Below are 23,219 nucleotides of genomic sequence, written 5' to 3' on the forward strand. Positions count from 1 at the left end.
GCAAGACATTTCGTGTAAGCAAAATATATTGTCCGTGCATTCCATAAGACATTGCAATGTGCCTCTCTCCACTCTATTATTAGGAAAAATGCATTGAAGAAATAATGTCGGAAGCAATCCTTGAACTCATTGCGTCTCGTAGCTTGCTTGCCTTGGTCGATATCGTGGGAGGCGCGTTTATTGTAGTGCTCCGCTGCTCCTGCCCTATTCCATCCATACAGCCCTCGACACTGACGGATCGGCGACCAAGGCTGACTGATCGAGATCCCCACATGCGCATACGACAAGGTCTGAACGCAGGCGACCGGGGACTTCGCCTGCGGCGGATTAATGGGCCGCTGCACGGCGCCACCTTCATTTCGAGCTGTACAGTCGAGGTGACGGGGTGATGTCCTTTGATGTCTTCCGCCTGTCCCGGAAATATTTATTGAGCAACAACCATGGAGGAGCGCTTCAAATCTCCCTTGGACGTAAACCTGGGGACACGTGCCCAGACGTCGATTCAGCTGAGGCTTCATGTCGCCGCCACGCGGGCTGCAAATCATCATAGAAAATGCGTGCTCGAGTGACCGATTGGTCAGTTAGCTGTAACAGAGAATATCTTTGCTTGGTGACTACGGTGATTATAATTACGCTAGGCAAAATTTTTGGAACATGTGAATAAGAGGAGTATCACGTGGAAAACCTTCATCCAATGAAATCAAAATTATGTCATGTATATGAAATCAAGTACTACTGTAAAACAATTACTTCAAGACAAAAATGATGTAGTCTTACGATCCCATAGAACAGATCTTATCCATGTAATGTCATCGGAGACATACATGCATGTTGATGCTAGCTCTAAACAGCTTCATGTAAACGGTGAACTGCTGAGTATCGAGTTTTTGTTTTTGAATATTCTGCAATACAGACATGCCAATCTTCTTTAGTATAACGTCAGTAAGCTCCATGTTGGTATTGAATTCTCGTTTCAGCATCTTTATACGGTTGTCGGTTTAGGTCATCTAACCCCTCCGACAAGCTCTCCTTCGTCGGCACCACATTACCCTAACTAATCTGCTACCTCGGCTCCACCGGCGTCGCTGGTCTAGAGTCACCGGCGCCTGCGCCTCACAGTTTGCCAGCATGTGAGCATGAAGTCGACAGCGTTTAAGGAAGAAAAAAAAGGGTCAGTTGGCTTTGATATAAGTATAAAATAGAGTACTTGTTAGCAACTCCAATAAAAAAAATTGATGTACCAAGCAATAGGTCTGCAAGCTCCTTCGGAATCGGCGCCTTATACGGATAATTAATGTGCAACAAGGTTTGTCATCCAACACATCTTTAAGCAAAGTGACTGTGCATGTCTGTGCACCTAGGAACCAGAAGGCAGGTGAGTGGTATAGGGTAGCCATCCTTCAGCTGCACCGTCATGATCCATGTTCTTGGCATGGACTAATTGGTACTTATTCTGGCTTCTGATGAACAAGCAAGATTGTGCTTGTAATTATGGAGAATATATGGTACTTTCCTGCTCCAAGATCATGGGTTAGCTACTTAGCTTTGACTGTTCTGGCCACAACACCAAATCTGCATGGAACAAAAACAGAACCATTTACCTAAAAAAACAGAACCATAAATTTTTATGCAACGATAATTAATAATCCAATAAATTAACCAAGAACTTGATTCTAAAAATTGATATTTGCCGCCTCAAATCTGATAGTTGATCTGAAACAAGATTTTGTTTTTTTAAGGGTCTGGCTACGGGTTAGTCGACTGAGAAAGCAAATTCTCAGTCGAGCGGCCAGCTTGCATCCATACATGCATGGTTGTGTGTCTCCCGATCGGTGCATGCATGTTTGTGTCGCCCGACAGGTCTATGCATGCATGTGTGTGTACGATTGTACGTGTGTGTTTGTGTCTGTGTTCCGGAGTTTGAAATCATAATAAAAAGCATTCGTCGTTACAGTAATATAAATTCATTCTTCACTTACATGCTTCTCATGTGTATTGCTACAAAATTAAAAAATGGTGCTAAAAAGTTGAACTTTGAAAAATGATTGATCCTGATGAAAGCACACTTGGACAGCCAACGCCACGGAGAAAGGAAAAGGGCAACAAAAATAATAGCAATCAAATTTTTAAAATTACAAGTAAAATTTTATGCGCGATTCTAAAAATTGCAGGTGAAATTTTATGCACGATTATAAATATTGCAGGTGAAATGTGAGGGATATTTTACAAAAAAAGATTTTTTTTAAATGAAAAGATTTCATTTGTTGACAAACGAATTGCCCACGAGGTGGACGCTCAATTTTAAAACAAAAAAAATAAGAAGCTAGAAATGAGAAACCAAAAATAATTTTGCATATAAATTTCACGTGCAATTTTTAAATTTCGTATACAATTTCACATGCAATTTTTAGATTGCACATAAATTTTCACTTAAAATTGCACCTAAAATTTCACGTGCAATTTTAAAAATGCACATTTATACTTTTATTTTACGTTAGTGCACATATATAAAGTTGCAAAAAAAATAAAAGGATAAAAAATTAACAAAAACGAACCAGTTATAAATTAGAAACGAAAAATAGAAAAAGAAAAAGGAAACGCTGATGAGAATCGAACCATCATCCTCTTCGCAGACCAAATACCCATAGACCACCAGACCAACTGCTTGTTTCTGATTTTATTCAGTAATTCACGTACTTAATATGCTTTTTTCTGCCATCGACTGAGAAAACAAATTTCTCAGGCGACTGTTCCTAGAAAATCCGTTTTTTTAACATACCATGCACACAGTAGAGTAAACAACCAGGGAAAAAAATGAGGAATTGTGCAAGGTAAAGCTCGTGAAGAAAATGTTGCATTATGATACAGTTTTTAGCTCACCTATACTCTGTTGCCGTCCACGGATTTCTGGGACATATCTTGCAGCTGATGATGGGTTATATGGACTGAAAGTTCAGATATTCCATTCGGTATAATATATTGGAATATGGTCGGAACCTTCGAGCTTACTACTTCTCCCTCCTTTCCACCTGTGGACAATATAATAGCGCGTTGCGGAGGCGCGCGGCCTCGTCTTTGACATCAAATCATCATCTAAATTCTGAGAGCAAATTAAAATAGCAGGAAAGAAATTGGGCTGAGTTGCACAAATAATAGATAGACCGTGAAACCATAAAAGGCCAATCGTATGATCAACACAAGAACATTTTTCCCTAAAAGATAATTTTGTTTGCATGAGTTGATGATGGGATAAACTGTTTGCAATATGACCAACAATAAATTAAAGATGGTGCAGTAATATATCAACAGAATAATTGATCTAGCCCACTGTAAGATTTATTACTTGCTTCCCTAAAAAAAGATTTATTACTTGCTGCAACATAACCAAATATGCGAATAAGCATATTACCCAAAATGTTTGCAAATAAGCACATGACAATAAAAATTAAAGATGGCTTCAATAATATATCCACATCATAATTGATCTAACCCATTGACGGATTCATTAGTTGTTGCCACATACTTCCTCCGTTTCTTAAAGAATGGCATATTAGATTTCATTAAGACAACCTTTTAACTACAAATTATTATGCCAATGTGTGATTTATATGACATAAAATTAGTATCACTAGATTCGTTATTAAAATTACTTCACGATACTTGTGGGTTCAATTACGGTCGGGTGGACGAAGAGGAACGCTGAGGCCAGACGCCGCCGGTTCAGTTCAGGGGCTCCTCTGTTTCAAGTTTCAACCAACAAAATCTTTGCACGCTTCCCGCTACTTTTTTTTTTGTGTCCACCTCGGTCACGGGGCTCACGGCCCACCGGCCCGAAATGACAGGCAAGTACTCCTCCCAAAGCCCAGAAAAAGGAAACTGAATGATCGATCAGCCCAGAAATGACAGGCAAGTATCCCAAAGCCCACCTCAGCCCAGGCCATGAGGCCCAACACGCTCCCGACTCCTGCCGTCCTGCGTGCTGCGTGCGTGTCGGACTCGAAAGGCCGCCGCCGCCAGTCTACAGCCTCCAGGCCCCTGTCTTGCCCTCGCCAAGCCTAGCCAGACGCGGCCGGCGGCCCCCGCGGCGCTAGGTCGCTTGGACCTGGGCTCGCCGTCTGGCGGTCCGGCCTCCCTGCCCCGGTGCTCCCCCGACTCGGCGACTCCCACTTCCAGTACCCAATCGGTAATGCCCATTGTCCTCTCACCCTGCTTGCTCCTCTGCGGCTCTGCCCACTCTTCTCTCCCCGAAATTTCTGTTCTTTAGTTTAGAGCTAGTTGATTAGTGTAAAAAAGCCAAATTAATCTGTGATGAGTTGAGTACAAATCAAATGAATATGTCATGAATTGATATTCCCCTTCAATAATCTGCTGGTCCAATTTAATTTTGTACAAATCAAATGAATATGTGATGAATTGAATATCTTGAAGATTTAATCATGCGAGCCTCAGATCAATCAACCCTTTCATTTGGTATGTTGTCTTTTGCAATGCATTACCTTAGTAGTTGAGCGGTTGAATATTGTGTCCAAACTATTAGCAATTATCTTGGAATTTTTTTGGCCCGAGACGTGAGCATTTTCTGGCTCAGCCATTGGGTTCAGTCGCCTTGTGTAGCATGACCTGCTTTTATGTCGGGAGAGGGAGTGAGGGGTCGATTAGTCTCTCGAGAGTTTATTCAAATAACGGTGAAATAACTTACAACCACCCCTTGGGTGTATTTCTAGCCTTATACATGGTCCATGACAATTGACAAAAGAACATGTATGCCCATTGGCGAGAGGGTATGATGGGAAGAATTTCCTGAATTTATTTTAGTTCTATACAAAACACACACATGGATATTAGAGTAAGTTGCAGAGTTATATAGTCCAGAGCAAAGCCAAGTTCTAAGCAAAAAAAATTGGGGGCAGGAACCGCCCCATTTTTCTTTTAATAGACAGCATTAGCTATACACAACCAATTAACCATCATGCGGTTTTAGAGTAAGATACAGAGTTATATAGTCCAGAGCAAAGCCAAGTGCTAAGCAATTTTTTTGGGGGGCAGGAACCCACCCCATTTTTCATTTAATAGATGGAAAAACATCACACACACAAACACAAAACTTATAGTTACATTTAGACACCCCAGCTGGCTGCAGAGAAAAGAATCCTCACATTTGAATACAAACACACATAGGAGCGTAATCAAGTTCTTCGCACACAGGCAGAATAAAAAATAGTAAAGCATACGTGAATGGACGAACCAATCCTGCTGAATTGATAGACAGCCTTGTAAGCTTGAAATGAAGGAAGCGCAGATGAACTTGCCTGCTTGACCTCACTAGCACCATATTCCATTATCATCAATGAAGTTTGGATGTGCTTCTATGGCTTGCTTCACCTGATCTGGTAGCCTGATACCATCACTGAACACCATTTTCTTCAACTTGGGAAGGTTGTTGGTTCCCGAGAGAGACTTTATCTCATCGATGAGCCAGACGATTGTTTCAAGCTTAGGAGTTTCCCCAGTTTCGAAGTCGATGTCGGTGATGCCACCTCCTTCAACAAGAAGATACTTGAGATTTTGGAACCCATTGGTCTGGATTATAAGCTTGTTCTCAGTGTGTAATTTAACGTGCCGAAGCCTGAGGCCACGTAGATTGGGCAAACCTGCGAGGGACTCCATATCATCCTGGTCCAACAAGGTGTTATGAAGAGTTACCTTGGCAAGTTTGTGGCAGCCTCTAGCAAAGAATGAAAGAAGACGACCATACATTGTGACTCCACTGATGCTCAGGCTTTCAAGAATCTTGGGTGTGTTCTTACAATGTCCACTCATAGCATCGATGTCAGGAGTAGTAGCAACTGCCTCGCTAGCAGGCAAAGCATTGATCTCGATTGACAGAGACACAAGGCACTCATTCAGATCGCTGATCCCTTGGAGTAAGTTGTCAAGTTGAGCTTTGCAGTCATAAATGACCACACCAAATACCCTCAGTTGCCATAGCTGGCCAATCTCTCTTAGCTCTGTAGCATGATGTTTTGATGCCTGTACATGGGACAGCACTTCCAGGTCCGTCATTTTCCTGACCTTGTGAGGCATCTCAACAGTGGAAAGTATGCTGGCATCACCACCACCAGTGTCATTGGAGCATGCACTTCGACCAGCCAGCAGACGCTTCAGCTTCAGTAGCATGAGCTGTTTTATGGCGGAGGCGTTCATAGGAGTCCGCCTGATGTCCAATACCTCCAGCTGCTGCAGCCTGTTGATCTCCTTAGGCAGCTCAGTGACATCCGTGTTCCGTAAGCTCAGATACTTGAGCAGTATTAACAAGGTGCACACGTTCCTAAGCCAGCGTTGGTTGTGTCTCAGGGATGCACAACCTTCCAGATCCAGGACCTTGATGAGCTTTAATTGAGATGATGCATTGGATGGTTGCTTCAGGAAGTCGACTATGCTGTCCGAGGGACGGAGCCGAATGTTGCTGAGAATGGAGAAGTGGCGAGCCAAGTGCCGAGACAGGCGTGTGTCCAGAATGTGTTCTTTCCTGGCCATCTTGGTGATGAAGCTGTACACCAGTGGATGCAACGTAATGCTCTTCACCTTCCCGCCAGCATCGATGTCACTAGGACAGACAAGCCATAAGTCGGCAAATACATCAAAACAACGCTCCGCCTGGCTTACTGAACTGGACCAGTCTTGTCTAGTTACCAGTCCTTCTGCAACCCACCGACCTATTAACCTTGTCCGGTCTATCTTCTCATCTTTGTGGAAGATTGCTAGATACAGCAAGCAGGTCTTGTAATCCCTAGGCAAGTCGTTGTAGGAGAACTTGATCATCTTGTACGCATTAGTTTGCACGGATCCTCCGAACATGAGGCTGTTGCTCAACTTGTCGAGTTCTTCTCTGCGCCTCATTGGATTGGCAAACAGAGCATGGATGAACATCTTTATGCAGAACACATCATGCATCCTGCACTTCTCCAAGATCTCATGAAAAATTGTGGCGCTGTACCTGTCGTCGTCATTCACATGCCGATTTGTAAGTTGGAGTGCTGTATGGTGGTAGTATTCAATAGAAGAGTACACGATAGGCTCCGTCCCATAGCAAAAGTCGTTAGCACTTTGCATGTATTTTGTGGTAACTACCACTGCCATTGAAGTGCAACCCAACTCTCGCAAGGCCTTTGCTGTCTCTTCCCATTTGTAGCCATAGGCATTTATTAGAACGACCAGTGTCCTTGTACCTTGCAGATGCTTTCTAACCCTCCCTATGGTTTCTTGAGTCAACACATGCTCTTTGATCCTCTTCAGGACTTGTTTAATTCTCTCCCTGCAGTACTGCTCATCCTCACCCGGCGAGTGGGGTGATTCTTGCGCTGATTTATCTTGCTGATGAAGTGACGTCATTGGCAGCAGCTCCGGCTGGATCTGCACTTGAATCTTCAGCGTTATGTCTTTAATATTCTTCACGATATGATCCTCGCCGTGTTTATTTGCGGCTGCCTTCGCAAATGTGGTGGCCTGCTTGGGAAGAAGCTCCTGCAGGATGGCTATGAATTCGGGGTGATGCTCCAGGTGACCAATCCTGCAGAAGCCATTTTCAGCAGCTGATTCCAGATATTTCTTCGTCTTCTCCATGGTATCTTCAAGGATCGTCTTTTCCTGGGTTTGATCGTCGACCGCCAGGACGGCTGCGTCCTGGAGTAGCAACTGCAAGATGCGGCACAGTACCCCCATTGGTTCAACGTGGTAACCTTTATTACCGGCTTCCTCCAGGTGCTCTTCGATCTTCTCGTTGATCTTTGAAATCTTGTCGATTTCTTCCTCGATCAGGCTGATCTCATCGTGGACTTCTTCCTCGATCATGCTGCTCTCATCGTGGACTTCTTCCTCAATCATGCTGATCTCATTGTAGACTTCTTCCTCGCCAGATTCCTCCACTGATTCATCAGCCTCCAGAGCCTGCAGGATGTCACCAAGAAATTCCCTGGGTTCTTGCGGGCAAAACTGGTCCTGTAAAAAGAAGATGTGGTCGAACTTTTCCGTGACGGCATCATGACCCAACGCTTCATCTATAATATCTTTCCCTTCCTCTTCATCTGGTGCTGCAATGGCTATGGTTGGAATTGACCATCCTCGTGTTGATGTTGGAGCCAGTGCATTAACTTTTCAGCGCACTTCCAAAGAAGGCGAGGCTCGGAAAAGGCTAGCTCCCGTCGTGGATCATCGTTTGTTGCCCGGTAGTAGTCTTCTTCCAAGTCATGGTCTCCTTCAGCTACTCCAGCCACAGCTTGAAACGTCGCCTCGGCCGGCGACATGAGCAGCTTATCGGAGTCGGCTGTCTTTGCCGGGACCTCAACGCCGTACCGCAGCCGCCGCTCGCCTACATCGCGCGCCCGGGCTTTGAGGTCGCGCAGCTGGGTGGCTGCGAGGTGCTGGGCCAGTGTCTTCTTCAAAAACCAAGGCACCCACCACACGTAACCCAGCAGGATCCCTCTGGCGCGGTACACCGCCGGATCACGGCGCCGGAGGTAGATGTCGATGGAGTTGCTGCAGTCGTGGGCGAGGTCGCGGACCTGCTTCATCCACGTGCTCACCTGCTCGTCGTGCTCCCCGCTGCGCGGAGTCTTCCTGGCGAGGTGCATGAGGAAGCTGTTCATGCTCTCCATCTCCTCCTTGATGAACTGCACATCGCCACCCACACCGCCCAGCAGCTGAGCCTCGTCGCGGATGACGCTCAACAGTGAGCGGACCGCGCCCCCGGCGAGTTCAGCCATCGAGCGCAGCTGCTGGCACGTACTCTGCCTAGGTTAGGCACTGGTTTCACTAGTTTAGCATGATTTAGGTAATTATTGCGCCAAAAGGAGGTCAAGGAGGATTGCAACAAGGTGTGGACGATATGTGGGTGGATGCAGTTGACTATGCCAAATCAGTATGCATTGTGGTGAGTAGCTGGGCCCATAGGATTGATGCTCAGTCAGTATGCATTATTCTTTTATCAGCAAAAGAATTAGTAAACATCTATACAACTAACCCACGCGGCCGTGGGTCACGCTTGCTACTAGTCTTTTTTTAAGTAGTTTTTTCAGTAAAAATTTCCGTCCAAAAGCAACTAAAAGAACTGCAGCAGGAACAGGTGCAAAAACATAATAGGAATCGTCCAATTTGAACTAGGGCAGAAACTACCTAAACCTGAAAGTTGTTGATAAACGTATCCATTAGCGTTCCGCTTTTGAATTCAAAGGAGCAATACTCACCACTAATCCCTCTAAACTGTCTTGAAGTGCATGCTTGTTAGATTATCTTTGTAAGAGTAGCATGTATGAGGACCTAAGTGCCGAACTGTGGTAATAAAGATGTGTGCTCTCCTTGCCGAGACACAGTTTTACAAGTTTTGAGCAATGAGGGAATCAAATCTTTTGAGATATCATATGAGAAATTCTCTATACAAGAAACCTGTATGTTTTTCTTGTAGTTTGGATTGTGGTACTTATCCTAACCTTCAGGCTATGTAAATGTTTCAGGTCTCATATCACAGGTGTTTCCATTGCTTCGTTGGAGTATTTGACCACTTGTGCACGCATTGGCTGGCTTCCTAGTGACTGGGCAGCTTGGATTCATAATATTATCAAATTTCTATTTGGTGTCAGAGCCTCCTCAAACCCTATCTCATCTTGATCCACTACCGGATTCGCCACCGTTGCCGAGTGCCTGAGGTGACACACTTCTTTGGTAGACAGTGATCTCTACCGCCGTGTCAGGGGGATGACCCCGAGTAGGGTCATAGCGACATAACTCTATCCGAGATGACGGAGGCAAAACCGTCATAGTTACATATGCCGGCATCCTAAAGTTAAACTAACATTAAGCAGGCATCCCGGGCGTATGTCGGCATGGCTATCTTGTCTTATGAGTTCGCAGAATAAGGACGAGCACTTTGATCTCGGCGATAGCCGAGATCACTTAACGGTCTTATCCTGACCACGCGGTGCAAAATAAGCAGCGCCATCATCATCTCAGAAAAGCGGTCAACGCCTCCGTACCGGTGTCAGGTGACCACGCTAGAGAAGCACCGAAGGAGAATCTCTGCCGGAAGCCGGCAGAGGATAGCTGTACCCGTAGCAGACTGGCAGGGAAAACTAAAGTTGTCTTGTCCCCTGCAGTACTGTCTGGAGGGAAACAAGCCGCGTGCCCGGCGGGGCCCAAGGAAGATGACGTTAGACTGGGTAAGTCTGTGTGCCTCGACAAGAGGGCTCCGAACCTGGATAAATCTGTGTGTGCTTGTGCGTTTCGTGCGTGTTTTCCTTCACGTCCTCCCTCCTCCGGATCCTCCTTCATCCATCGGTCCCAAATTAAGCCATCCTATGGCATCTGCCGTGACGCCACCACAACAGTTGGCGCCCACCATGGGGCCAGCAGCGGCGCTGGCTGGAGTTTTCATTCGGACGGGAAGCTTCCTCGTCACCGGAGAGCGCGTGGTCTTCGGTTTGGTCCAGAGATTTGGCGCTCTGGGTTTCATCAACAACAACGCGGGCTGCTTCAACGGCACACCGCTTCCCTGTGCAGGCCGCTTCATCAACTTCGGCATGCACGAGGTTTATGTTGCTACTGACAGCCCTTGCAGGTACCCAGAGCAGGTGGTGATGGCCGAAGATCCCCCCGCCATCTGCACGGTTCGCGGCCGGCATGCCGACTGCCCCGCTGACCATGTGGAGGTTATGGTGACGGCTCATGGCGCTGATGCGGGAAGGGACACTGCAGGAAGTGGCGCGGTCCCAACCAAGTCCGGAAGAACGGTGGAGCTCCCCTTGGAGAAGCCGGAGAACATTGCCGCTCAAGCTGGCACATCAGCTCTGCCGTTGAAGCCAACTCAGATCCAGGCCTCCATCGAGCGGCTGACCGCACCTGTGGTGTTGAACGCTAACCCGGCCCAGCTGCAGGTGGAATTGGAGTTGGAGAGACAGAAGCTGCTAAAGGAAGCAGTCGACGTCGCCAACACCCGACAACAGCTCGACATCTCGCTCCGTGAGTATAACAAAGCTCATGGTTTCAGTTCTACTACATTTACTAACCTAGTAGAGTTGGAAAGGTGCGTAACCGTGACAAGAATTTGAATGCCGAGATGATAAGAGATGGCAGGGGTGCGCCGGCAGTATCGGCAAGTTTTGCCTCGGCACTGAAGCCGAAATACAATACCCCTGTCAAAAATCTCAGCGCTGCCGAGGCTGAGGCTGAGGAGTTGCCAAATCTTATGGGAGAGGCACTTCGGCAGCAGCAGCTGCGTGTGAAAGAACTGCTCCAAACAGCTAATGAGCAGAATGAGGCATACATGAGAATGCACGGTAAACCCGGTGCATCACAAGTCATTCACTCGGCTGCAGATGCTGGTGGCCGGGTTGACAAGCAAGCATCCTCACCTGGTGGCAAACGGGACAAAAGCATTAACTCTGGCCGGGATAAGCAGCTGGAGCGTTATGACCCAGCTCTAGCCGAAAAACAAATAGTCAGGAGGGTTGATGACAGCCAAAGTGGTCTGCGTCCCGGCGGTAATCGCCGAGATCAGCAGGAGCGTTACTCCTTTGATCATGGGCATCGACCTCGGGGTCCGCCACCCAATACTGCTGCAGGTCAGCAGGGTGTCGGGCGCAACCCCCCTTATCGAGGCGAAGATCGTCGGTATGACTGTTACGATGACGGATACTCGGCCATGGGCGACGAGGGTTATATTAGGCGAGAGCGTGATAATCTTGGCCCGCTCGGAGCCTGAGTTGGGAACAGACAAGTATCACCTCTGGATGCCCGGCATCGGCTTGACAAAATTTACCTGTCCGAGCTTCTGGAGGAACAAGGCCCTCCGGGACCGCGTTGCTTCGCGCATCGGATCCTGAGGGAGAGACCAACCCCGGGTTTCCAGCTGCCCAGGGGTACGAGAACGTATGACGGCAGTACTAAGCCGGAAGATTGGCTGGAAGACTATGTCACAGCAGTGAGCGTGGCAGGCGGCAACCGCAGATGGGCGGTGCGTTATGTACCCCAGATGCTTGTAGGGACGGCAAGGATATGGCTGAACAATTTGCCGGAAAGCAGCATCAATTGCTGGATAGATTTTGAGGAAGCTTTTGTCAGCAATTTCACTAGCACTTACAAGAGGCCGAATCGTCCTTAACAGTTGTCCATGTGCAAGCAAAGAGACAACGAAACTGACCGGGATTACCTGACAAGGTGGAACAATCTCCGCAATTCCTGTGATGGGATAGTGAAATCACAGGCCATAGCATGGTTTGCTCAAGGATGTCGGCACGACAGCATGCTGTGGCAGAAGCTGCAAAGAGAGATGCCGGCTACTCTGTCTGAAATGATCAGGATCGTTGACATGTATGCGCTTGGTGATCCGACTCAAGACCCTGGATCCTGTGAAAAGCCGAGTTGCGGCGAGGAACGATAGTGGCGACGCCGCATTGAGTCATCGGCTTTGCGGCGTCGGGATTGTCCTTATCCGGGAGAACCTGTGGCCGGAACATGAAGTACCGGGACCACAGGTCGATGGAGGGCCAAAGGCCGAGGTAGCCTTCACAGCAAGTGACGAATGCCGAAAGAGTGAGGATGGCATTCGCCGGAAGGTGGTGCGGCTGGAGGCCAAAGAAATCTAGGAAGGTCCTAAAGAAATCGCTGGCAGGAAGAGTGAAGCCGCGTTCCAACTGCGAGAGAAAAACGACGTGCTCACTAGCCTCCGGAGTTGGAACGAGCTCGTCGCTGGGAATCCGGCACTCAGTGTCCTCCGGGATCCGCCGGGAGCGGCGGAGCCACTGGATATCCGTCGGAGTCACATCCGAGCCCTCCCAGGCGGGCGCGCTCGGAGCCGGTCCTCTCCTCCGCCTGCGGGGCAGCAGGGTCGACGGCGGGGTTGCGGGAAGACGATGCCATGACAGGAGAACGGATCTAGGGTTTGGAGGTTTGGTGAAGATGGTATTCGCGCGAGGCCCGAGCTAGCAGGTGAGTGCAGCGGAAGCTCAAAGGGGTGCGAGTGAACCGCCGGCGGCGAGCGAGTTCGGAGCTAGCAGTGGCGGTGGAGAGCGTGAGGAGCGAGAAGGCAGAGGAAGGCGAAGACTGTGAGGAGTGCGAAGGGTTTTCTGTCCACGCCCTCCTCCTGTTTTTATAGCCGTGGCGTAGTAATGGGGTGCGGGTTTTCCGTGCCCATCACCTTAGTGGCTAACTGGAAGATTGTGCATGATTTGGGGCAGTTACTCCCATCAAAGCGCACGCTCTGTTACTGCGCGGCGTGCCACCGAGAATCCCGCGAGATCCGGGAGGATAAGTGTCTGTGTGGGAACCGAAATTCCTCCCTTAATGGCTCTGTCGGCTTTGCTGTTTGACGGGACAGCACGCTCGCCCCAAAAAGCGCAATGGCAGTAACTCAAGCCTTATCCTCCTGTTAGTTTAAAAAAGTGCAGAGTTCAAATCGCGGGTGGCATCTATATCGGCAGAAGCGAGTTCTCAACTGTCGGCCATGGAAAGGACCCGGAATGTCGGAATGAACTGATCTCAGCTAGGAGAACCTGGGGTTGTCTCGGCATCCTTCTCAGCTGAACCCAAGTAGGCGTTGGTGGTCTATCCGTGGGAAACTGTCGTGGCCCGACATTCTTCTCTACCGGACCATAACAGCTTCGGGGACTAAGTGTTGGGGGGATGACCCCGGGTAGGGTCATGACGACACTACTCTAGCCGAGATGACGGAGGCAAAGTCGGCATAGTTACATATGCCGGCATCCTAAAGTTAAACTAACATTAAGCCGGCATCCCGGGCGTATGCCGGCATGGCTATCTTGTCTTATGAGTTCGCAGGATAAGTACGAGCACTTTGATCTCGGCTCACCGAGATCCCTTAACGGTCTTATCCTGACCACGCGGTGCAAAGTAAAGGAGGGTCATTATCATCTCAGAAAAGCGGTCAGCGCCTGCGTGCCGGTGTCAGGTGACCACGCTAGAGAAGCACCGAAAGAGAATCTCTGACGGAAGCCGGCAGAGGATAGCTGTACCCGTAGCAGACTGATAGGGAAAAGTAAAATTGTCTTGTCCCCTACGGTACTGCCCGGAGGGAACCAAGCCGCGTGCCCGGCGGGACCCAAGGAAAATGACGTTAGACTCGGTCCAGATGTCAGTGTGACATGAGCGGCCTATAAATAAAACCTTACCCCTCTGTAGAGAGGGAGGGGAGCACTTAGGCGTCTAGGGTTTCCCCTTCTTCTTCTTCCTCGAGAATACAGCTCAAGGAGCGCCATTGTAGATCTTGCTTATCTCGGCTAATACAACAAAGCAGGAGTAGGAGTTTTACCTCGACAAGAGGGCTCCGAACCTGAGTAAATCTGTGTGTGCTTGTGCGTTTTGTGCGTGTTTCCCTTCACGTCCTCCCTCCTCCGGATCCTCCTTCGTCCATTGACACCAAGTTAAGTCATCCTATGGCATCTGCCGTGATACCACCACGACACGCCGTCCAAGGATGAAGGAGCCGGCAGCGGTGTTGAGAAATGATGGATCCTCTCTGGTTAAAAGAGAGCAAGAACTAAGCTAGTCAAGAAGGAACAAGTCAATCCTAAGAACAAAGGGGGTGGAACACTAATTTGCAGGAAAATTTCACTAAAGCCTGCAGGTACAGTATACAAGTGTGGATTGGTGAGTATGGATCGGATCACCAAATCTGGGGTGGCGGCTTGCCTGGTCGGCTCTGTTTCCCGATCAAATTTGAAGTGCAGAAGCATACATGCATGGAAGATGTTGGGTAACATGTATTCTGGGGTTGATGATGATGGTTAGGCGTACAGATTAATGTGGATGTGCCCAAATACGGGGATATATTATTGAAGAGTACGCTGACCAGCTGTAGCAATTGCGGGCATTATGATCCACTACAACTGACGTCTCCTGGTGACATTGAAATTGGCAAGGTGTGGCAGCAACACAGGAGAGGCACAAACTTCTCGAGGCCTTGTTCGGTTAGAGCAATCCCTGCATTGGAGTAACCGAACTGGGCCTGAAGGGGCTGCATCCATAATTTGAGCTCACGAGTGCATGACACTACACTACGTGTCATCAGACAACTTTGACTACTGTGGAGAGGGATACTTGAGCAATGACTCGAGAGAAAATTCAGCTAAGAGTGATGGCGGGCAGCAGCAACCCTATTAGGTCAGCCTCTTTGTCGGTGACAACAGGGTTGTTAAAATTATTGGGAGGTTCTCAGTAGCATCGTCTGACCACATGATTGTCAGTATCTCTAATACGTAACGTAATCTCTTTCACGGTTAAGCAGAGTCGCATGGAAGTTTTGAAAGTATGCAAGAGTGGTTAGGTCATCATTTGCTAATTAAAGATGTGATGATTGCGACTCCAGTGTTTAGCTTTGCATGGATCGCATTCAAAACTCTTGCTTGCAGTGATCAGTAAAATATGCCACCAGCAATAATCCATTTGATCGGTTGAGTTATTTTATGACGAGCTGAAAGTCGTCGTCCAGGATTGCGACTTGCGATGATTATCCATTTGATTGGTTGCAGAGTCACGATAGGTTGAGTTATTTTATGACGAGCTGATGAAAGTCGTCGTCAAGGTTGCAGACTTCGATGGGGTACGTACAACTCATCATACCATTTATGTATAGTATGGTTTACTTGATCGCAACTAGTGCCAAAAATATATGTGCATGACAGGGCCCGATGACACCTACATTTACAATTTACAATGGAGAAAAGGTTAAGGAAGAAGTCATTGATAGAGAGCGTACTAATAATTTTCGAGCCTTTGGATGCAAAGACAACGTAAATTAGCTAGATGCATGCATGATTAATAATCTGGCGTGAATCAAACAGGCAAACAACATGCCGTCCTCGTACAGTTACTTTTGGTTGGGGGAGCGGGGGTACAATCCCAACACCTGAGTTCAGATGTTTCCTTACAGTTTCCTATAAAAAAATGAGATCCAGAAAGCAACATAACATATATTGGAACTAATCGCACCCAGCATGTATCAACCTTTTGAAATCCGAATTACACATAATAATTAGATTATCATATCACACATCAATTTACATAATAATTGGACTGAGGTGGGCTCAAATCACGCGGGGCTTTCTCGCCCGAGGAAAAGGACGGGATCTCCGGGGAATCGTGGTTGCCAAACGAGCCTTAATTGAGAGAAAGAAAGAAAGAAAGTTACTCATCACAATGATATTTTTATTGGTGATCGCCAGAAAAGACAGGCAAGTACTCGATTATCGCATCTTCAGAAAAATAAAACTGAATGATTAAGTTTTTTTTAGAACAACTGAATGATGAAGCTAGAAATGACAGGCAAGTCTTTTTTTGAATGATTAAGCTAGAAATGACAGGCAAGTGCTCCCAAAGCCCACTTCAGCCCATACTGTCGTCCCTGGCCCAGGCCATGAGGCCCAACACGCAGACGCCGAGACCGGGGATGTGGGGATCGAACGAATCAAATCGGGGACTCCTGCGTGCTGCGTGCTGCGTTCAGTGTGCGTGCGGAACTCGAGAGGCAGCCGCCACCGCCCGCTGCCGCCGGCCACCGCAGTCCGCCACCGCCCGCCGCCGCTCTTACAGACTCCAGGACCCCCCTCCTTCCTCCCCTCGCCTCGCCTATCCAGATGAGGCCGGCGTCTCCCCTCGGCCCCGCCAGCGGCGCTTGGGGTCGCCGCCCGCTGGGCCCTGGGCTCGCCGTCGTGCGTTCCGGCCTCCCTGCCCCGGTACCGCTTCGGCCCAGTCGGTAATGCCCACTCTCTCACTTTGCTTGCTCCTCTTCGGCTCTGGCTCTGCCCACTGTTCTCTCGCCAAATGTCTGTTCTTTCGTTTATAGCAAGTTGATTACTGTACAAATCAAATTAATGTGTGATGGGTTGAGTACAAATCAAATTAATGTGTGATTTATTGATATTCAACTTCAACAATTTGCTGTTCCAATTCAATTTTGTACAAATCAAATAAATAGGCGATGAACTGAATATCTTGAAGAATTAATCATGAGAGCCTCGGATCGATCATCCCTTTGAGTTGTTATGTTTTCTTTTACTATGTATTACCTTAGTGGTTGAATCATTGAATATCCTGTCCAATTATTAGGACTTATCTTGGAGTGTTTTTTGGCCCAAACTACTTTGGCCCGGGTTGTGAGCATTTCCTGACTCCGCTGTTGGGTTCAGTCGCCTTGTGGAGTGTGACCTACTCTTATGCCAGGAAATAGAGAGCGAGCGAGGTGTCTATTAGTCGTTTGAGCCATAACAAGACTTCCCATGAGTTGACGTAGATGATTCTCTATGCTCTTTATCGGAACGGCCCATACTAGACTTCCTGGACTCAACCCTAGGGCTTTTCCGAACTAGTCTTGGAGCTCCTTAGACCGTCCCCCCAAGTTTATTCAAATGATGATGAAATGATTTACACCCCCGCTTGGGGGTATTTCTAGCTTTATATGGTCCATGAAAAATGAACATTGATGCCCATTGGCGACAGGGTATGATGGGAAGAATTTCCTGAATTTTTTAGTCCTATGCAAAAAACATATAGATTTCAGAGTAAGATCTAGAATTATATAGTACTATACAAAAAAATAACACATACACACAAATCCTTTTGGGGGGCGGCAATTCGCCCCATTTTTCATTTTATAGACGGAAAATACATCTTGAGCACATACATAACCATGATGCTCAGTGACACTAGAGACACACACATTAAGGACAAATAACCATACACCCTTGAAGAGATAACACGCCTTATCGTTACATTTAGACACCCCAGCTGGCTGCAGACAAAAGAATGTACTCACATTTGAATATAAAAACAAGTTCTTCGCACACAAGCAGAATGAACAACAATAAAGCATACATGAATGGACGAACCAATCCTGCTGAATTGACGGACCGCCATGTAAGCTTGAAATCAAGGAACTGCAGATGCACTTGCCTGCTTGGCTTCACTACCACCATATTCCATTATTATCAATGAAGTTTGGATGTGCTTCTATGGCTTCCTTCACCTGATCTGGTAGCCTGATACCATCATTAAACACCATTTCCTTCAACTTGGGAAGGTTGTTGATTCCCGATAGAGACTCCATCTGGTCGATGAGCCAGACGATCTTTTCAAGCTTAGGAGCTTCTCCAGTTTCGAAGTCGATGTCGGTGATGCCGCCGCCCTCAACAAGAAGATACTTGAGATTTTGGAACCCATTGGTCTGGATTATAAGCTTGCTCTCAGAGTGTAATTTAACGTCCCGGAGCTTGAGGCCACGTAGGTTGGGCAAATCTGCGAGGGACTCCATATCATCCTGGTCCAACACGGTGTTATGAAGAGTTACCTTGGCAAGTTTGCGGCAGCCTCTAGCAAAGAATGGCAGAAGGCGCCCATACATTGTGACTCCACTTATGCTCAGGCTTTCAAGAAGCTTGGGTGGGTTCTTACAATGTGCACTTATAGCATCGGCGTCAGGAGGAGTAGCAACAGCCTCACTGGGAGGAAGAGGCTTGATCTCTATTGACAGAGACACAAGGCACTCATTCAGATCGCTGATCCCTTGGAGTAAGTTGTCAAGTTGAGCTTTCCAGTCATAAATGACCACACCAAAAACCTTCAGTTGCCATAGCTGGCCAACCTCTCTCAGCTCGGTAGCATGATGTTTTGATGCCTGCACACGGGATAGCACTTCCAGGTCTGTCATTTTCCTGACCTTGTGAGGCATCATGACAGTGGAAAGTATGCTAGCATCACCACCACCAGTGTCATCAAAGCATGCACTTTGACCAGCCATGTCATCGGAGTATACACTTTGACCAGCCAGCAGACGCTTCAGCTTCAGTAGCATGAGGTGTTTTATGGCGGAGGCGTTCATAGGAGTCCGCCGGATGTCCAACACCTCCAGCTGCTGCAGCCTGTTGATCTCCTTAGGCAGCTGAGTGACATCTGTGTTCCGCAGGCTCAGATACTTGAGCAGGATTAACAAGGTGCAGACATTCCTAAGCCATCGTTGGTTGTCTCTCAAGGATGCACAGCCTTCCAGATCCAGGACCTTGACGAGCTTTAATTGAGATGATGCATTGGATGGTTGCTTCAAGAAGTCGACGATGCTGTCCGAGGGACGGAGCCGGATGTTGCTGAGAATGGAGAAGTGGCGAGCCAAGTGCCGAGACAGGCGTGTGTCCAGAATGTGTTCTTTCTTGGCCATCTTGGTGATGAAGCTGTACACCAGTGGATGCAACGTGATGCTCTTCACCTTCCCTCCAGCATCAACGTCACTAGGACAGACAAGCCATAGGTCGGCAAGAACATCAAAGCAACGCTCTGCCTGACCTACTGAACTTGACCAATCTTGTCTAGTTATCAGTCCTTCCGCAACCCACCGACCTATTAACCTTGTCCGGATTATCTTCTCGTTTTTATGGAAGATGGCTAGATACAGCAAGCAGGTCTTGTAATCCCTAGGCAAGTCGTTGTAGGAGAACTTGATCATCTTGTACCCATTAGTTTCCACGGATCCCCCAAACACCAGGCTGTTGCTCAGCTTGTCGAGTTCTTCTCTGCGCCTCATTGGATTGGCAAACAGAGTATGGATGAACATCTTTGTGCAGAACACATCCAGCCTGCACTTCTCCAAGATCTCATGAAAGATTTTGGCACTGTACTTGTCGTCGTCATTCACACGCCGATTTGTAAGTTGGAGCGCTGTATCGTGGTAGTGTTCAATTGAAGAGTACACGATAGGCTCCGTCCCATAGCAAAACTCGTTGGCACTTTGCATGTATTTGGTGGTAACTACCACTGCCATTGAAGTGCAGCCCAAATCTTGCAAGGCCTTTGTGGTCTCTTCCCATTTGTAGCCATAGGCATTTTTTAGAATGATCAGTGTCCTTGTACCCTGCAGATGCTTTCTAACCCTCCCTGCGGTTTCTTGAATCAACAGATGCTCTTTCATCCTCTTCAGCACTTGTTCAATCCTCTCCCTGCAGTACTCCTCATCTTCGCCTGGCGAGAGGGGCGATTCTTTGTCTGACTTATCTTGCTGAAGAAGTGACGTAATTGGCAGCAACTCCGGTTGGATCTGCACTTGAATCTTCAGCGTGATGTCTCTAATATTCTTCACGATATGATCCTCGCCCGGTTTATCCGTGGCTGCCTTCGCAGGTGCGGTGGCCTGCTTGGGAAGCAGCTCTTGCAGGATGGCTACAAATTCGGGATGATGCTCCTGGACACCAATCGTGCAGGCATCCTTTTCATCTGCTGATTCCACATATTTCTTCATCTTCTCCGCTGTGTCTTCAAGGATCGTCTTTTCCTGGGTTTGATCCTCGTCTGCAAGGATGGCGGCATCCTGGAGCAGCACCCGCAAGATGCCGCACAGTACCCCTATGGGTTCAACACGGTAACCTTTATTACCGGCTTTCTCCAGGTGCTCTTCAATCTTCTCCTCGATCTTCGAAATCTTCTCGTCAATTTCTTCCTCGACCATGCTGATCGAGTCATGGACTTCTTCCTCGCCAGATTCCTCCGCTGATTCGCCATCCTCCAGAGCCTCCAGCATGTCACCAAGAAAATCCCTGGGTTCTTTCGGGCAAAACTGGTCCTCTAAAGTGAAAGCATGGTCGAACTTTTCCGTAACGGAATCATGACTCAGTGCTTCATCTATAAGATCGTTCCCATCCTCTTCATCCGGTGCTGCAATGGCGATGGCTTGGAACCGACCATCTTCATGTTGTCGCTCGAGCCAGTTCATTAGCGTCTCGGTGCACTTTAAACCAAAGCGAGGCTTTGAGAAGGCTAGCTCCCTTCGTGGATCATCGTTGGTCGCCCTGTAGTAGTCTTCTTCCAAGTCATGCTCTCCTTCAGCTATAACTCCGGCCGCAGCTTGAAACGCCTCCGTCGGCGACATCAGCAGCTTCTCGGAGTCCGCTGCCTTTGCTGGGACCTCGACGCCATACCTGAGCCGCCGCTCGCCAACGTCGCGTGCCCGGGCTTTGAGGTCGCGCAGCTGGTTCGCTGCGAGGTGCTGGGCCAGTGTCTTCTTCACGAACCAAGGCACCCACCAGACGTATCCCAGCAGGACCCCTCTGGCGCGGTACACCGCCGGATCACGGCGCCGCAGGTAGATGTCGATGCTGTTGCTGCAGTCGTGAGCGAGGTCGCGGACCTGCTTCATCCACGTGCTCACCTGCTCGTCGTGCTCCCCGCTGCGGGGAGTCTTCCTGGCGAGGTGCATCAGGAAGCTATTCATGCTCTCCATCTCCTCCTTGATGAACTGCACATCACCACCCACGCCACCCAGCAGCTGAGCCTCGTCACGGATGACGCTCAACAGTGAGCGGACCGCGCCCCCGGCGAGCTCAGCCATCGAACGCAACTGCTGGCACGTACTCCGTCCACCTAGGCTGGTTTAATTAGTTTAGCATGCTAGCTAAGTATTGCGCCAACAAGAGGCCAAGGAGGATTGCAACAAGGTGTGGACGATATGTTGGTGTGGATGCAGTTGACGATGCCCAATCATATCAGTATGCATTGCAGTGAGTAGCTGGGCCCATAGGATCGATGCCCAATCAGCATACACTATTATTTTATCAGCAACAAAAATAGTAAACATCCATAAGACTGTCTTGAAGTAAATGCATATCAGTGCCTTTGTGATAGTAGCATGTACAAGGACCTTTGTGCAGAACGTAATAAAGATGTGTGCTCTCCTTGCCAGAGATACAATTTTACAAGTTTTGAGCAATGAGGCAATAAAATCTTTTGAGATGTTTTTGTTTTGAGAACTTAGCAGGCGCTCTGCTTTTTCATTGAAGAGGACAAGAAAAGTTACAATCCAATCTTTTGAGATGTCATATGAGAAATTTTCTATACAAGAAACCTGTATGTTTTTCTTGTATGGATTGTGGTACTTATGCTAACCTTCAGGCTATGCAAAGTTTCAGGTCTCAGAGGTGTTTCCATTGCTTCCTTGGAGTATTGACCGATTCACTTGTGCACGCATTGGCTGGCTTCCTAGTGTCTGGACAGCTTGGATTCATAATATCAACAATTTGGGGGTGGAAGAGCATTTTATCTTTCCCAAATTTCTGTTTGGTATCAGAGTCTCCTCAAACCCTATCTCACCTTGATCCACTACCGGATTCGCCGCAGTTGCCGACTGCCTGAGGCGCTCGCTAAAGGTCCCAATAGCACTGGTAGAAGTGGTGATTATCGGGGCCGAGGTGGTGGCCGTGTAGCATGCTTCCATGGTGAAGGAGAAATCCTCACATGTCACCCTTACAAGAGAATAGGCTGTGCGGCTGGAGAGGTAACAGAAAAGCAATGCAACTGCAAGATAGAAGTCAATCTCAAGACCTCTTCACCACCTTTGGTAACTCTTAACCAGTGTTGGAAGATTAAGGAATCTTCGTTCTAAATCAATCTCTTTCAGAGCTACGCAGAGTCGCCTGGAAGTTTTGGAGTATGCAAGAGTGGTTAAGTCATCATTCCCTGATTAAAGATGTGATTGCGACTCCAGTGGAATTTCAACAACAACTAACTAGGCTCTAGCAGTCAGATCTCGATCCATCCATTATAGTATAGCTTTACATGGATAGCATTCAAAACTGTTTGATTTGCAGTCTCGAACTAATGTAATTGTCCATTTTCAACCTGGAACGCTATATCTGTACTGAATTGCAGTCTGGAACTAATGTAATTAATTGTCCGTTTTCAACCTTGAACTCCAAAAGCTGTTTCGATTGCAGTTTCAAACTACTGTAACTGTCCATTTTCAACCCTTGAATTCTAAAGTTGTTTCAAATGCAATCCAAACTATTGAAATAGTCCACTTCTCATCTGTCGTATGGTTTCACACAAGTGGTTTTCAGTGACGTGGATACAGATAAGCGCGCATGTCGTCAGCGGTGTTGGGGGCGTCACTGACGTGAACAAACTAACACCGCAAAAATGAGCGATCTAAAACAGAATAAACTACTCCCTCCTGTCGTAATTACTTGTCGAAATATTACATGTATCTAGACGCTTTTTGCACATAGATATATCCGTATTTGGACAAATTTGAGACAAGTAATATCAATCGGAGGGAGTATCTAGATTCCAATCTTCCACAGAAATATGAAAATGAGAAACAAAAATTGTTGAGACAAATAAAACACACACGCATGTCCCTAAACAAACTCTTGCTTGCAGTGAGCAATAACTTGTCATAA

The 23,219-nt window shown here is 47.6% G+C and overlaps 1 protein-coding gene, 2 long non-coding RNA genes and 1 pseudogene across 3 annotated transcripts; 2 read left to right on the forward strand and 2 right to left on the reverse strand.

Moving 5' to 3' along the window:
• Positions 1-4,004: 4,004 nt before the first annotated feature.
• On the forward strand, positions 4,005-9,958 carry LOC112272396. The gene is made up of 2 exons (XR_002966130.1): positions 4,005-4,183; positions 9,510-9,958. It is a non-coding gene; the product is annotated as an uncharacterized LOC112272396 (long non-coding RNA).
• On the reverse strand, positions 5,021-8,899 carry LOC100821736 (annotated as a pseudogene).
• Positions 9,959-16,465: 6,507 nt separating the features above from the next.
• LOC104584486 lies at positions 16,466-22,764 on the forward strand. Its single transcript, XR_732197.3, has 2 exons — positions 16,466-16,759; positions 21,951-22,764. It is a non-coding gene; the product is annotated as an uncharacterized LOC104584486 (long non-coding RNA).
• On the reverse strand, positions 17,067-21,373 carry LOC100822051 (disease resistance protein RPM1). Its single transcript, XM_003575805.4, has one exon. It carries the CDS (start codon positions 21,371-21,373, stop codon positions 17,969-17,971), a length of 3,405 nt encoding a protein of 1,134 aa, XP_003575853.1. The 3' UTR covers positions 17,067-17,968.
• Positions 22,765-23,219: the final 455 nt, after the last annotated feature.

This window comes from Brachypodium distachyon, chromosome 4 (assembly GCF_000005505.3).
Source record: "Brachypodium distachyon strain Bd21 chromosome 4, Brachypodium_distachyon_v3.0, whole genome shotgun sequence".
NCBI lineage: Eukaryota > Viridiplantae > Streptophyta > Magnoliopsida > Poales > Poaceae > Brachypodium > Brachypodium distachyon.